Source organism: Venturia canescens, chromosome 5 (genome assembly GCF_019457755.1).
Source record: "Venturia canescens isolate UGA chromosome 5, ASM1945775v1, whole genome shotgun sequence".
Lineage (NCBI taxonomy): Eukaryota > Metazoa > Arthropoda > Insecta > Hymenoptera > Ichneumonidae > Venturia > Venturia canescens.
Window position 1 is genome coordinate 9172054 of NC_057425.1, and position 12948 is coordinate 9185001.

General features: G+C 38.8%; 1 protein-coding gene across 6 annotated transcripts in view; it reads left to right on the forward strand.

Moving 5' to 3' along the window:
• The window catches only part of LOC122411429 (uncharacterized), a 57390-nt gene extending 44655 nt beyond the window's left edge, over nt 1-12735 (forward strand). For 3 of the 6 annotated variants that reach the window (XM_043420188.1, XM_043420189.1, XM_043420191.1), the window contains exons 10-12: nt 1389-1748; nt 5618-5887; nt 7187-12735. In XM_043420188.1, coding sequence (XP_043276123.1) covers nt 1389-1748; nt 5618-5887; nt 7187-8412 — 1856 coding nt within the window. In that variant the 3' untranslated portion in view covers nt 8413-12735. Of the gene's footprint in view, nt 1-1388; nt 1749-5617; nt 5901-7137 lie in introns of all 6 variants that reach the window. The other 3 variants (XM_043420194.1, XM_043420193.1, XM_043420192.1) reach the window with 3 other exon arrangements.
• Nucleotides 12736-12948: the final 213 nt, after the last annotated feature.

Below are 12948 nucleotides of genomic sequence, written 5' to 3' on the forward strand. Positions count from 1 at the left end.
CTCCTTTTTTCAGACGTTTTTTTCGATCGTTATTTTTCGTATGAGTCGTTGACCCCAATTCGCATCCCCCATTTCCGGGCATTCGTCGTCACAAAATCGAACCTCGCGGAGCAAGCATTTCTTCGGAAGTATTTCTAACACGTTGGACAACAAATTTTTCGAGATTCTTCGAGAATTTTTTTCTCATTTCTGCCAGTTGATTGACATATTTATACAAAGACTTTGACCTTCTTTGCACACTTTATTTCCGGGGATTCTGGCAAAGAAGCGACGAAGGTCGGACCGGGGGCACGTGTTTTGAAGGGCGAGAGAAGGCGGAGAATCTTGATTCTCTGGCTTGCAAATGATTTTTCCCGGTGACCGAGTGAGAGAGTGAGAGAGAGAGAGAGAGAGCAGCAGGCATTGTCACCGTCATTTGTACACAATCTTTTGTCGACTGTTCTTCCAATTTTCTCTTTTCCCTCTCTGTGTACACTCTCTCGTATACTTATATAAACTTTTATATACAAATGCATATGTGAATGGCGAAAAATACTAGGATACATTTCGATCGTTGAGAGTGTCGAGTTTGCTCGGCTTTTCTATTTCAATCTACGAAAGCTCAGTGTGCACAACGAAACGGAAATAGCTTACCCTGAAATTCCGGGACGGCCTCGCCGACGACCGAGGCTCGAATCATCATATCGACGTTGCTTTCTCGCACCTACCAGCTTTTTAATTCGTTCTTTGTGCCCCAGGCTCCATCTCTCTACATCTTTCACTCCTCCATTCTCCCACCACTCTATATTCTCTCTACATTTTTTTCTCTCTTTGGATTTACCGCTTTCGGGGCCATGTTGGATGCACTTGTGATGCAACGAGAGGAAAATGTTTATTGCTCGTTCGTAGATTGATTTTTGCATCGGGAAAAATTTCATTGTTTTTTAATCTTTGGCCCAACAATTTACAGTATTTAGAAAACGTTGGTTTTGTTAAACCTGTCTGTTGTTTCTGAGTGCCCTATTTGTCAGATTGTTTGCAATTAACCGTCGTTTCTGTATAAATTCTCAAATGTTTCTCGTAACGATTTTATTATTCGTGTGTCACTGTATTTATTGTTAAGAAATTCATTTGAATTATGAGCACACCGAAGTTGCCGGAAAAATTGAATTACGTTCGAAATAAAAATTTCATTTCATTCGATCCAATAGGAATTGAAATGTCAAAATGAGCTCAATCGCAGTTTCTATAATAAAAATTCACAAAATAATTGAATTCAATGAAAACCTAAGGAATATTTGCTTGATCGTAGAGCATGACAAAACGAAATCAAATTTTTCTCGATGCAATAATCGAATTCGTTGCAACGTTTATCGAATGACTAAAGATTGATTTTATGACGTAAACAGGAAGCGTTAAATTATGCTGGATGGAAAGTTCGTTCGTGGGCTCGAGACGAATAGATTCGCCGGAAACACCGATGAGTTTTGCCACCGACACGGAATGTTGCGCGGGTTGTAATGCAACGGGTACGGAATCTTGTAGCTGCGTTGATTCGGCGACCTCGGGGCTTTACCTCGATCTCACACCGACGAGAGACGAGCCACAACGTCATCGGGGTGGACACCAACAACATCAACAGCAACCGCAGGTCCCACATCACGGGAGTCGTAGCCAATGCCCGTCACCCTCGCCGACCTTGAATTACCACCAACCAATCCACCATCACGTGCACCAACAGCAGCAGCAACAACATCGACATCATCGTGGTGAGTTGCTGCTCGCCTAGCGGAAACTCTTCTCGACGTATTTTTATCGTTTTTATTCAATGTTCCAAATTATTCTCAACTTCCTTGATTATTCCTGCTTTTTCCTTGTCCGGGATCATAGAAAAGTCCCTCAGAACTATTTTACAATCGTATTTTGCCCGTCAACCCATTATCTTGGCAGAAAATATTGAAGCCTTTCCGAATCGCACGAAAGAACGTTGAATCTGTTTTTGCAGCTGAGAATTGGAACATTTTTTATCCACGTTTTGAAAAATTGGGTTCATTGTTATTATAAACGATTGCATTTCAATCGTTGCTCTTTCCAATGTTCTGAGACTCTTTTAGATAAATTTTTCAACCCATGGAACAAGATTCTGAGGGAAACTCTTTTTCCGCAAATGGCATTTGCATTTTTCAAATTCCCTTGGAAAAACAACAAACTTTGGGGGCAAACTCAATTCTTTTCACGAAAATAATTTATGGTTGAGTTCTCTCGCTAGATCCGCGGATTTCATGCTCGTGTCTTGTGACGAATTTGACTCGAGACGATGGTCCTTGGCCAGCGAATCGAATTGGCAGACACAATCGTGTCTACCATCGAGTCTCGAAAATCACGCGCCTCGTCGCGAAAGCCCACGAATGATGCATATCGGGCGAAGTTCCAATTTTTTCTTTTCTCCTCTTTTTTTTAAAATCACAGTTCAGTCTCTACGTCCAGGAAATGATATGCGTTCGCGCTCTAGTAAGCGAATTTATACGTAAATTAGGAAAAAAAAAAAAAAAACATTGCATGGAACACGTTGGAATTCTAATTAATTCGCGAGTTTTTTCGTTCATTGCATGCTAGAATTGGAACAAAAAACCACGAATCGTGAAAGTGATGAGAATTCTGAAAAAAAATTGAGCTAAACTAAATTTCTAAAATGAAAGATCAAAATATCGGAGACACTCGATACTTTGATCTGAAAATCTTTACAATCATGGAATCTTTTAAAGAAAGAATATGAAAAATGTTCCAAAATTCATTCGAGGCCGCATAATTCGAACAAATCGTTTGAAAAGGTTTCGATTCTGAAAAATCTAGGCAGTGGGTACATAGACAAAAAATGCTTCGTATTCACACACAAATTTAGATAAATGCAAAATCTTGTAGTGAATCGGTATAGAAATTAGCAAAAGGATAAGTAGAGTTTCGCGAAATCGTTGACTATTGAATGATCCGTTAATTAGATGGTAGATGTGAGAGGTGCTCTCGATGTATAAAGATGTCATAGTTACAAGGTCTCTGTTGGCTGATGAATATATGCATACGAATATTAATATGTATATATTATTAGTTCGTTCGTTCTTTTTCTCTCTCTCTCTCTCTCTCGATCAAAACTTCGTAAATAATTTTCGACTTTGACTATTTGTAAATAGCCTCGTGATAAGTTCGGACGAAAAGCAAAAAACAAAACATTACTAAATATAAATCCAAACAAATATATAAATATATATTATTATATATTCTTGTAATAGTGTTATGTTTGAAGAGTATCGTTAAAAGAAATCATGGGTGCTTCGCCGATACCGCAGCGAGTAATAATACAGCCGAGGGGGTAAAAACCGAAAATTTTTCATATTTTCAATTGTTTTTTAGTCTCAATAATCCACCACCGAACTCTCAGACTATGGTTTTCAGCTCATTCCACGATATAAGAAAAGAAAAAACAAAATGATCAAACTGCCGATCGTTCAAGCGATTGGGTCCTCGAAACTTTTTACACTTCAATTTTTCAATTCTTTTTTCCATAAGTGAAGGCACGCGTTAGATATTTTTTTTTTTTTTTTTTTTTTTAACATGCCTTGTCCCGAGGAAAGATATAAAGATATAAGATAATTTCGTATTTTCCCTGTGTTTCGTGTTGGACCAAATCCTGGCACGACCGTTTTTACCCTCCCCTCCCCTTCGACCTGCCCGGCGCTACTGTTCTCTATTTTTATTTTTTTTTCTTTCGTTTCGCTTCGTTATCGCGTTTTATTATATCACCTTTGTATGTTTAAATGTAAAGTTTTCCTTCGATCCAATTTAATTATCTACATGCGCGCACATATATTTATATATGTATACACTTACACGTATAAAAAAATGCTATAAACACACATGCACACACGTGAGACACGAAAATGAAAAAAAAAAATCACCACCACACGACAAACAACCGTATTTATATATTGTTTTTTAGTAACTTCAAGATCTGTTCGTTCATTCGTTTTGCGGCCACTCCCCCGTTTCGATGATATTATCATTATGAATTTTAATTGAAGTCTAAAACCCGGGAGCAGCCTCTGCTCGTAAAAGATTGAAAAAAACGTACGAAAATTGCTTCCAATTAATGAATTCGTTGATTTTATTGTTTGGAAGATTTCTGAGCGTCCTGCCACCCACGAGCTCGAATCTCCGTATCTTTTTCTTTTTTTTTTTTTATAATTAATCAATTATTTCTCTATTTAATTCGTCAATTAATTGAAGATAAAATGAGAATTGAGGAAACTTGTTCCGTACTTAAACGTTCGGACGGCAATATTATTATCACTACATGTAGTACGTATTTCCTTGAGAGAATAAATTATTGTTTGTATATTTGCGTTCGCTTATTTTCTTTCACCGGCTATACTTTCTTCTTCAACAAAGTGTGACATGAAATTTTCGAATTTTTCGATCTCAGTTCAGCTCTAAAGTAGTAGCTCCATTTTTGTTTCTCATTTTTTTTGTAGAATCTTCGAATTTTCATTTTGGTTACGTTTTTTTTCGTATTTATTTGTTGTTGAATGAAAATTTGAAAAATCAAATTTTTTCATCCATTGTCGATGAAAGTTTCTTCACCTTTTGGTATTTACTGTTCTACTGTCACAGTATATTGTTCGAACGATTATTCGCTTTGTTGACACGGTAAGTAAACTCTTTAGTTTCGTCGCTCGTTCTCTTTCCATATGTTTGCACGTTTTTTTGTTCCTATTTACGTAAAAACGTTCGTATTTGCGTTTATTTAGGCAGTTATGCGCGGTTCGAGTACTTTTCCGAAAAACAATGAAACATTTTTGTTCACTTTGGAAATTCGTTTTTTAATAAAGTACTCGAATTACGTGAACGCTTTTATTTGTCCCTTGAATCCCGTAGACAGTTGACTCAAGTGATACTCCGTACTTGAAGTGGCAAAATTGTAGAAAAAAGCGTTGTTTTATTGAAAAACATGATTATTTTGTCTTTTTCAGTACACTGAATGATTAATAATCGATTATAAATAATTTTTGCGTTGAGGAAAATAATTATTCTTGGTATTACAAGTTTGTTGAAAGTACTGTTACAATAGAGATAAATATTCAAAATATTTTTTTCTCCGCAGAAAAATTCTTAGCTAAGAAGAATATGTTAAAAAAAATGATTTCACTCTGAAAAGAGTCGGATAGAAAAAGGCTGAAAATGCATCAGGAAACACCCGCCAAAACTCCCGCCACTTTGTACATAATCCGAACACTTGGATACTTCCCCACTAAAAAAAAAAAAGGTTGAAAAAGAACACAATACACACGAGTGCAAAGGTCACACGATGCTTCGACGATCGAAAAGCAAAGAAACTGATGAGTTATCTTGAGAAAAACAAATGTTTTTAAAATACGCTCGAAGTCGAGTCAAATTTCGTGGCAAATAATGAGAATATGATTGGCTGATAGGTTATATGTGCTTATGATGAATGGAAACAAAAAAGAGCTTATTTCCAGTAAATCAGAGCTTGAGTATAGTAAAAAAACGACGCTTAAAAACTTAAATAAAGCAAGAAAAAAGAGAATTTAGACGTGTGAGGGCGTTGACCTTTGGAAATCGTTAGGATCGGGACAGAGCGAGGACGAGGAGGCAATGGCTACGGCAGCTCTTCTTCGGAACAAACCCAGCCCCGGCTCCACGACCCTGGAGGACGTCCTTGACTCCCTCCTTGGACTGCCTTCCGCCTCGCGGACCCCAAGCCCCGGGCCAGGGCCCATTTCCGCTAGCACGTCAATACGACATCAACGAACCTCAAATACTGGCTCACCGGCTGGTCAAACGACGAATACCAAAGCCGGGAAGAGCTGCAGCGACCTGCGCCAAGACCTCCAAGGTAGGAGGACTATGTAAGTTTCGGCTCTGACGATCCTCACTTTCGTCCATCTATTTTTATTCCACGTTTCATTTTTTTATCCAATTTTCTTCATTCAAATAATTACAATTTATTCGCTCGCGTTATAATTCATCGTATTCTATAATATGCTGATGTGTAATGTATTTTTCTTTCCATTCGAATCAGGCACCAATATCGCACGCTCTGTCCCACCGCTCATAGAATTTGTTATTATTCTATAATATGTACATACTATAATATATATATATATATATATATATTTATAAATATGATCGTCGAACTGTCTTCATCGTAATGACCTAGACCTCACAAGCATTCAGGCCACAATCAGCGCGATTTTCGTTCTCTCTCGTTATTTATCAATTTATTATTTTACGTTTCATTTTTATCTTTGTAATTCCTGCCTCAATCCTTCCACCCGAAAACCCTATGCGCCACAGCAGCAGCTTCTCGCTCGAAACTCTTCATCAGTTGCCAACATGCCAACTTCATTGTCTTCTCTCCCTCTTTGTTCGTACAACCTTCCACCACTAGGGTCGCCACTGAGACGGCACGGCAATTCTATCGACCGTTCGAGCACTGGATCGTTCACGAAAATTTTAATAACATGTTTATACGTTCAATGTGTAGTGGAAATACATTTTGCGAAGTTTTTTTATCGACTTATCATTAGAAATTTAGAACAATATGCGTCTCTTTTTGTCCACTCGGATAAAAACATGGCTCATAAATTCATAAATCATGTCACTCGTCCATAAGTTTGAGGTTATACTAATCATTGAAATTGTGACTAAAACAACGAAACGATCATTGGTTCGATCGAGTTTTTCTTTCAGTGTGCATTATTCGCTTCTGAATGGCTCCAGTTACGTTTTTGTTATTTGGGGCATGGATATATCAGGATTTTTGCAAGAAAAAGAAATTTGGTGAATCGTTGGTAAACGAAGAATGGTGTAAAATTTGAGAAAAATGAACAATTGTTAAGAAAAAAATGCCTGATATATCAGAGAACGGAAGCTTCATCGAATGCAACAAAATCACATCGCTGTCATGAGTACCGCCAAGCTTATCACTCTCGCAGGGTCTTCATATTCGCTAAGAAAGAAGTTATCGAAAAGAAAAAAACATTGTGCAATGGCTAAAAGTTGATGAATTATGGGGTGGCGGTTGTCGGTAGTATTTGTTGTTGATTCGCTCATTGGTTAAATGTGTTGAATTATAATCCGCAGGTGTATGAATCTTCAGTATTTTACCACGTGAGTGATACTTCTGTCGCAGAGTCCGCTAGGGTCGAGGACGATGGCGCGGGCATTAAAGAAGTCGGCGGGAGTCGCGGCTCACCGTATTACGTCGGAGAATTGGTGCGAAGGAAGAGCGAGGGTAGCGACATTGTGCCTCCGCATCGGTCCAGTTCGAGGGGATCGAACGTGAGAAACAGGCGGGTTTCGTTCGACGCGGCGCAGCAGAACAGCATCGAGAACAACGGATTGGGGCTCCAGCTCGGTGAGAAGCTCGTCAGGTGTCGTAACAACAAGTGCAACAACACGACGACCGTGGCAGAAGCACGAAGAGTTTACAAGAGTTGTCACAATTGCACGTGTCTCTATTGCTCCCGAGAGTGCCGAAGAGCGCATTGGCAGCGTCATAGACGCACGTGTTTGCACTCGAGAGCTGGAACTCTTTGTAGACAAGTGTTGTCCTCAGCGAAAGAGGATTCCGCTACGTTGAAGCACATTTCGGCGCTTGCGCAGCGCGGCTACGCGTCCCACGGCCGAGGGGCCGTTAAGTGCTTCTTCACGAGCCCAGAGATAGCTGAACAGTTCGTGAGCAACGGTTTCGTCGACCTGGGAGAACCGACTTACGTCAGATGGTCGGAACTGTTGCCCAGCGAGATGGGCCCTGAACTCTACACCGAAGTTATACGCCTCTGCAAATCGTACAATCCGGAAACGCGACTCGTTCTATACGTGGCAGTTTGCGTTGTCAGCGAGGTGCCGTCTAGCGGTGCTGTACGCTGGGAACGCCAATTGGTATCGCGATGCGGCAAAATAAGACTGGACACTTCCTGCAGACAACCGAGCGTCATTCCCCCAGCTTCCAGCGTACCCTCACCCGGAACCAGAACCGGAACTACCTCGCCCTGCAACATCACCCGGGAAATGGACTCCCCCGAAACTCTCGTACTCACATCAATGCCCGGCACCGACGGACAACACACTCCCAGAAGCTCCCGTGAAATCGGCTTCACCAACATCCAACGCCAACTCAGACTCCGCGGCGTTTCACTACGGAGACACTTCCCTCAGGTTTACACCAAGCTCTGCTCTTACGTCGATGGCACCGTTGATAAATTCGCACCCGTCACCATCTACCCCAGGGATCAAGCCTCCGGTAAGAGCTTCATGTGCATCATAATGCTCGATGCCGAACCCGAGAGGCTCCAACTTCTGCCAACCGATTCGTCCAGGGTCAGGACCGTCGACATCAGCGTTGAACAAGAGTAAACTTACCGCCGCGCGGAACAGCGTACCAGCTTGCAGAATTAAGTTTACTTTCTTTCGACTGTCGACTAATCTTCGGTTGCAAACTTCATGGAAATGTCATTTCGTTGGTTGGAACGTAAATTCCGAACACTCGGAAATCGGTGAACGTTCTTCAGACCAATTCATTAAAAACGGGGTTCAAGTTAACCGAGTCTGAATTTCATTGATGCGCAGCAGTCGGTCCAGTTTTATAGAGAAAGTTCAAAGACGCTTTATAGAATTAAGGTGAATCCACGATCGAACCACAGTCCGAACAAACCAAAACGACGTTCCCCGAGGTTGTGGTTCATCGATGAACTCTCGCCTTAAATTCAAGCAATCGGTGCACGTATCAAAAGCTCTGCTGAGAACTCAAATAGAAAAGGTACATAAACCTGTCGCTTGGAGGCGCTACCGTCGCTACGAGGATTCAAGATTTGCGAGGCCCCGCGAATGGCACAGACTTCAGAAAAGCTGGGAATTATCTTCGAACACTCATTCGCTCATTGCCAAAGTTCTCTCGCCGAACGAAATTCTAAAAATTCGCGAAAACCCCTGGGAAAAGGTGTTACGGAAGTAAAGAAATGTCGGTCTGTTGCAAAGGAAAGAAAAACACAGATACACGTTCGAGAACTAGATGCTAGACAAATTCCCGGATTTTCTGTACCGTATAGTTCAAATAACTGCTGCTATTATTATGGAATTAAATGATTATCCCGTAGTTGGTGCTCTCCTTACGTTGGGACGATAGACTTGCGATATACACGAGGACAATCGCGCAGCCCTCAACCTAAAACGACGGTTTTTAGCAGAGCCATCGAGCTTTCGTTGATATATTATTAATTATTAATAAAAATAACAAGAAAACTGAATAAGAGATTAAGATAAATATGCTCTATAGAGAATTTATAACGATATTGAGGAAGCTAGGAAATTGAACTGGTCGAATCATTGCTTGAATTTGAGAAATTCGTTTTTTTTCATCATTTTTATGGATGAATTGAGAAAAATGTGGTTTTTAATATAAATTAGATTTGTGCAAGTGTACCATTGCATGGGTATTCGTGTTGAGGAGGATGAATTAATTTGTAGTCTCATATTTCATTAATCCGGTGAGTGATTTCATCCCAATCGAGCATTAAGTCGTTAAAATTTAATTAATAAATTTATCGTACGTTTTCATAACTCAATTTATTATAATTCTCGTTGTCATTTAATCCCGTTATCGAATCCTATATATTGTTAGTTATTAAAATAAATCCTAGCGCTTGTTTCGTAATCGATTGAATAAGTAAATTGAAAGAAATGCTTTCACGAAAATAAATTCGTACTGATATGATAAAAATCGATGAAAATGTTGGAGAAAAAAACCTCGAAATTGGCACTTTTTCGACTGGTACAAAACTCTGACACCTCGGAACAACAAAAAAGTGTAAAACAAAGCGCTTTATTCCTCGGAGTTTGAGTGATTGGTTAAGTATCGTGACCGGGGATATGAGGATTTTCAAAAGTTCGAGATATACGTGGACATGTATGAGGTTAAATAAAATCACAATTATTTAATATCATATGTTTGCATTTATATTATAAAAAATAAATAAATCAATAATTATATATAAAAATAGCCCTGCAATTGAATTATTGCTGGAGCACGGTAATAGCTTTTCCAAAAGGATTGAATAACTAAAGAAATATGAATTCATACGCGATGCATGACGTGCCAAAATGAAAAAATTTCATTTGAAGAAATTGCCAAAACAAAAAAGATGAAAAAAAAAATATTCAAGTTTTGAAAACTCACCGAAAATGTGAAAAGTTCGTGAACCATAGTGGATTTTTCGATCTCTCGAGTCTGGCACCGTCGCTTTTTTTTTCATCTCTCATCTCCCTCGTGGATCTCAATCTTAGCAGGACCAAGATATAGCTCTAGAGACGCCGTTGAATTTTTATGAAAATTATCTTTCCGATGAGTTCATGAAGATTTACGTTTCTGTTTTTTTTTTTTTAATTTTTTTATTGTTTTTTATTTTTGTTACCAATGCTTCGTCAATACAATGGAAGAGAGGGTAAAAAAGGATAACTACAGTGTGCCAAGCCCTAGAAAAGTCGGATTCGTCCTTTGCAGATATTTTTTCAATCTCCTGGACGTCAATTTTTAACGAGCCAAAGCGAACAACGCGTTTATAGCAAAGCCAACAGTTATTCTTGTATGTACCAAATAGAAATTACCGCCCGGATCAAAAGAAGAGAGAGGAGTTAATCGATACGCCAATTTTTAGTGGCTATTTACACTCGCGAATAGATTTTTATCTCTTTTTTTTCATTGACCCGCCTCGAAGGAACAAAATAGTGACGGATAAAACTTCGATACATATTCGACGTTGTTCGACTGAAAATGCAGAGTCGAAAATCCGGACTTCAAATATATGAGGATTTCGTGCCGGTGCCTGCGGAAGGTCTAATTCCCGAGCAAGAAAAATCATTTTGCTTCTTCGAGGACCCATTCGAAATTCTCTGGTCGTACGATCGTGACAAAAATTTTATTTACAGTCTAACAGTTTTTTTTACCAAGCAAGTCGAATACTGGGATTTTTCGATGGAAGATTCTTCGATGATCAAATATTCGTTTTGACTAAGTTCACTTCTGTTCCGCATCGCTTTGTGAAAGCTAAAAACACGTGAATTTTATATGTATAACCTCAGAAATCGAACTCAAATATCACGTCGCTCAAGAATGATCTGTGAAAAGACATTTTTTTTCGCATTTTTGTGCACGAATGTTCGACCAGGAATTCTTGAATAGCAAAAAAACATTTGTAGGGAGATAATTTTTTATTTTCTAGGACAAGCGGAAAAATTCCCCGAATGCTGAACGCGGCAGAGTCTTTATTTGTGTATATATTACGGATGAATAAGCAACGAGTGTGTGAGCGAGAAAGAGAAAGAATAAAAACGTGCGTTCGAAACTAGAGTATAAATAATGGTAGCGAATCAACCTTTTTTTGAGTAAAACATTGATAAGAATCGTGAAGCGCGAATGAGCTCAATGAATAATTGATTGCGCCTAAACTCGTCACGCCTGGTAAAATCTCACAGGAAAACTAAAATTCGTCGAAATATTTGCATGACTGCGATAACAGTCGAGCCACATTTCTGAGCTAGTAAAAAGTGAACAATGAAATAAAGCTGTTGAATTCTTCATAGTTACTTTATATCTGGCTTTACGAAAATAAAAAACGCAAACGAATAAAAAAAATGCGATGAACCCTCGAAAGGCGTACTGACCGAATTGGGACGATTAGAATCAATTCGAAACGGCAGTAATATCTCGGTAACTGGAGAGCAAGAGCTGCAATCAGAGAAAAAAAAAATCCACTCACGATGGGAAGCCCCGCACGCAAGCGTCGCTCGAATGTATTGTTCCATTTTGACAGTTTTTGTCAGTTGGGAGGTTAGAAAAATTAAACATGGAAGTATTCGAATAATTGATTAATACGAAAAATATAATAGCGTCTTATTGTATGTCTCCAAATAATTTGTATTGTTCGTCGCGTATTGGCCACAGGCGAGAGAGGTCGACAATTTTATGAGAGAGAATAAACAAAAAAACAAATGAAAGGTCGTATAGGAAAAAAGTATTTGTTGTTCGGTTTAACGAAGCCTTTCAGTGAGGTCAAACCTTATTGAAAATAATCTTCAAGTGTTTATTATTATATTGTATTGAAAACGAGAACGACGACGATCTTTTAATCGTGAACGAGATTAAAATCTACATCAACGATCAATGTATACCACCTAAAAACTACGTTTAAAGAAATTATATATGTATATATATACATATAGATTGACTCATTTTATCGATAGTACATTCGTAACGAATTTCTGGGAACAGAATAGAGTCCACATATTCATATCGGGAAAGGTCGTTATGAAGGTCAAAAAACATTTCTCCCTCCCGCCCTCAACCCAAATCTATACCTAGAGCATATATATATATTTCATGTGACCGATATTCACATTTCAACAATTATCGACCACACGTCTCTCATCAAAACTTCCACAATTTCCGGGAGAATCTCGAGCTACAAATCGATCGTCTATTGCGAAGAAAAAAATAAATGTGAAATGAAAAAAAAAAACGTAAAAATTGGGGTATTTGCGCAATGTAGTTCACTCCGACACTCCGAGTATCGATCTAAACTTGTATCTATATCGGTGCTATCGTGTGCTACTATTGTTTTTCGCATCTGTGTATGTCTCAATTTTTCAAATAAAATGTTAATTTTATTACAATCGCATAAAAAATTGACGTTTTACTTCTCGTCTTTTTCTCTTTTTTTTTTATATACTACGGATTCACGCGACTTTGATGCAATGCAAAATTTATTTCCGCTGTGATCGAACATTCCGATTTCTTTACAGTTCTTTGTTACCGACTGATTGATTACCGATTGAGTCCCTATTATCCCCGTGTCACGCAGTTTCGAACGTTATCGTCTGATCTGCCACTGAACACCA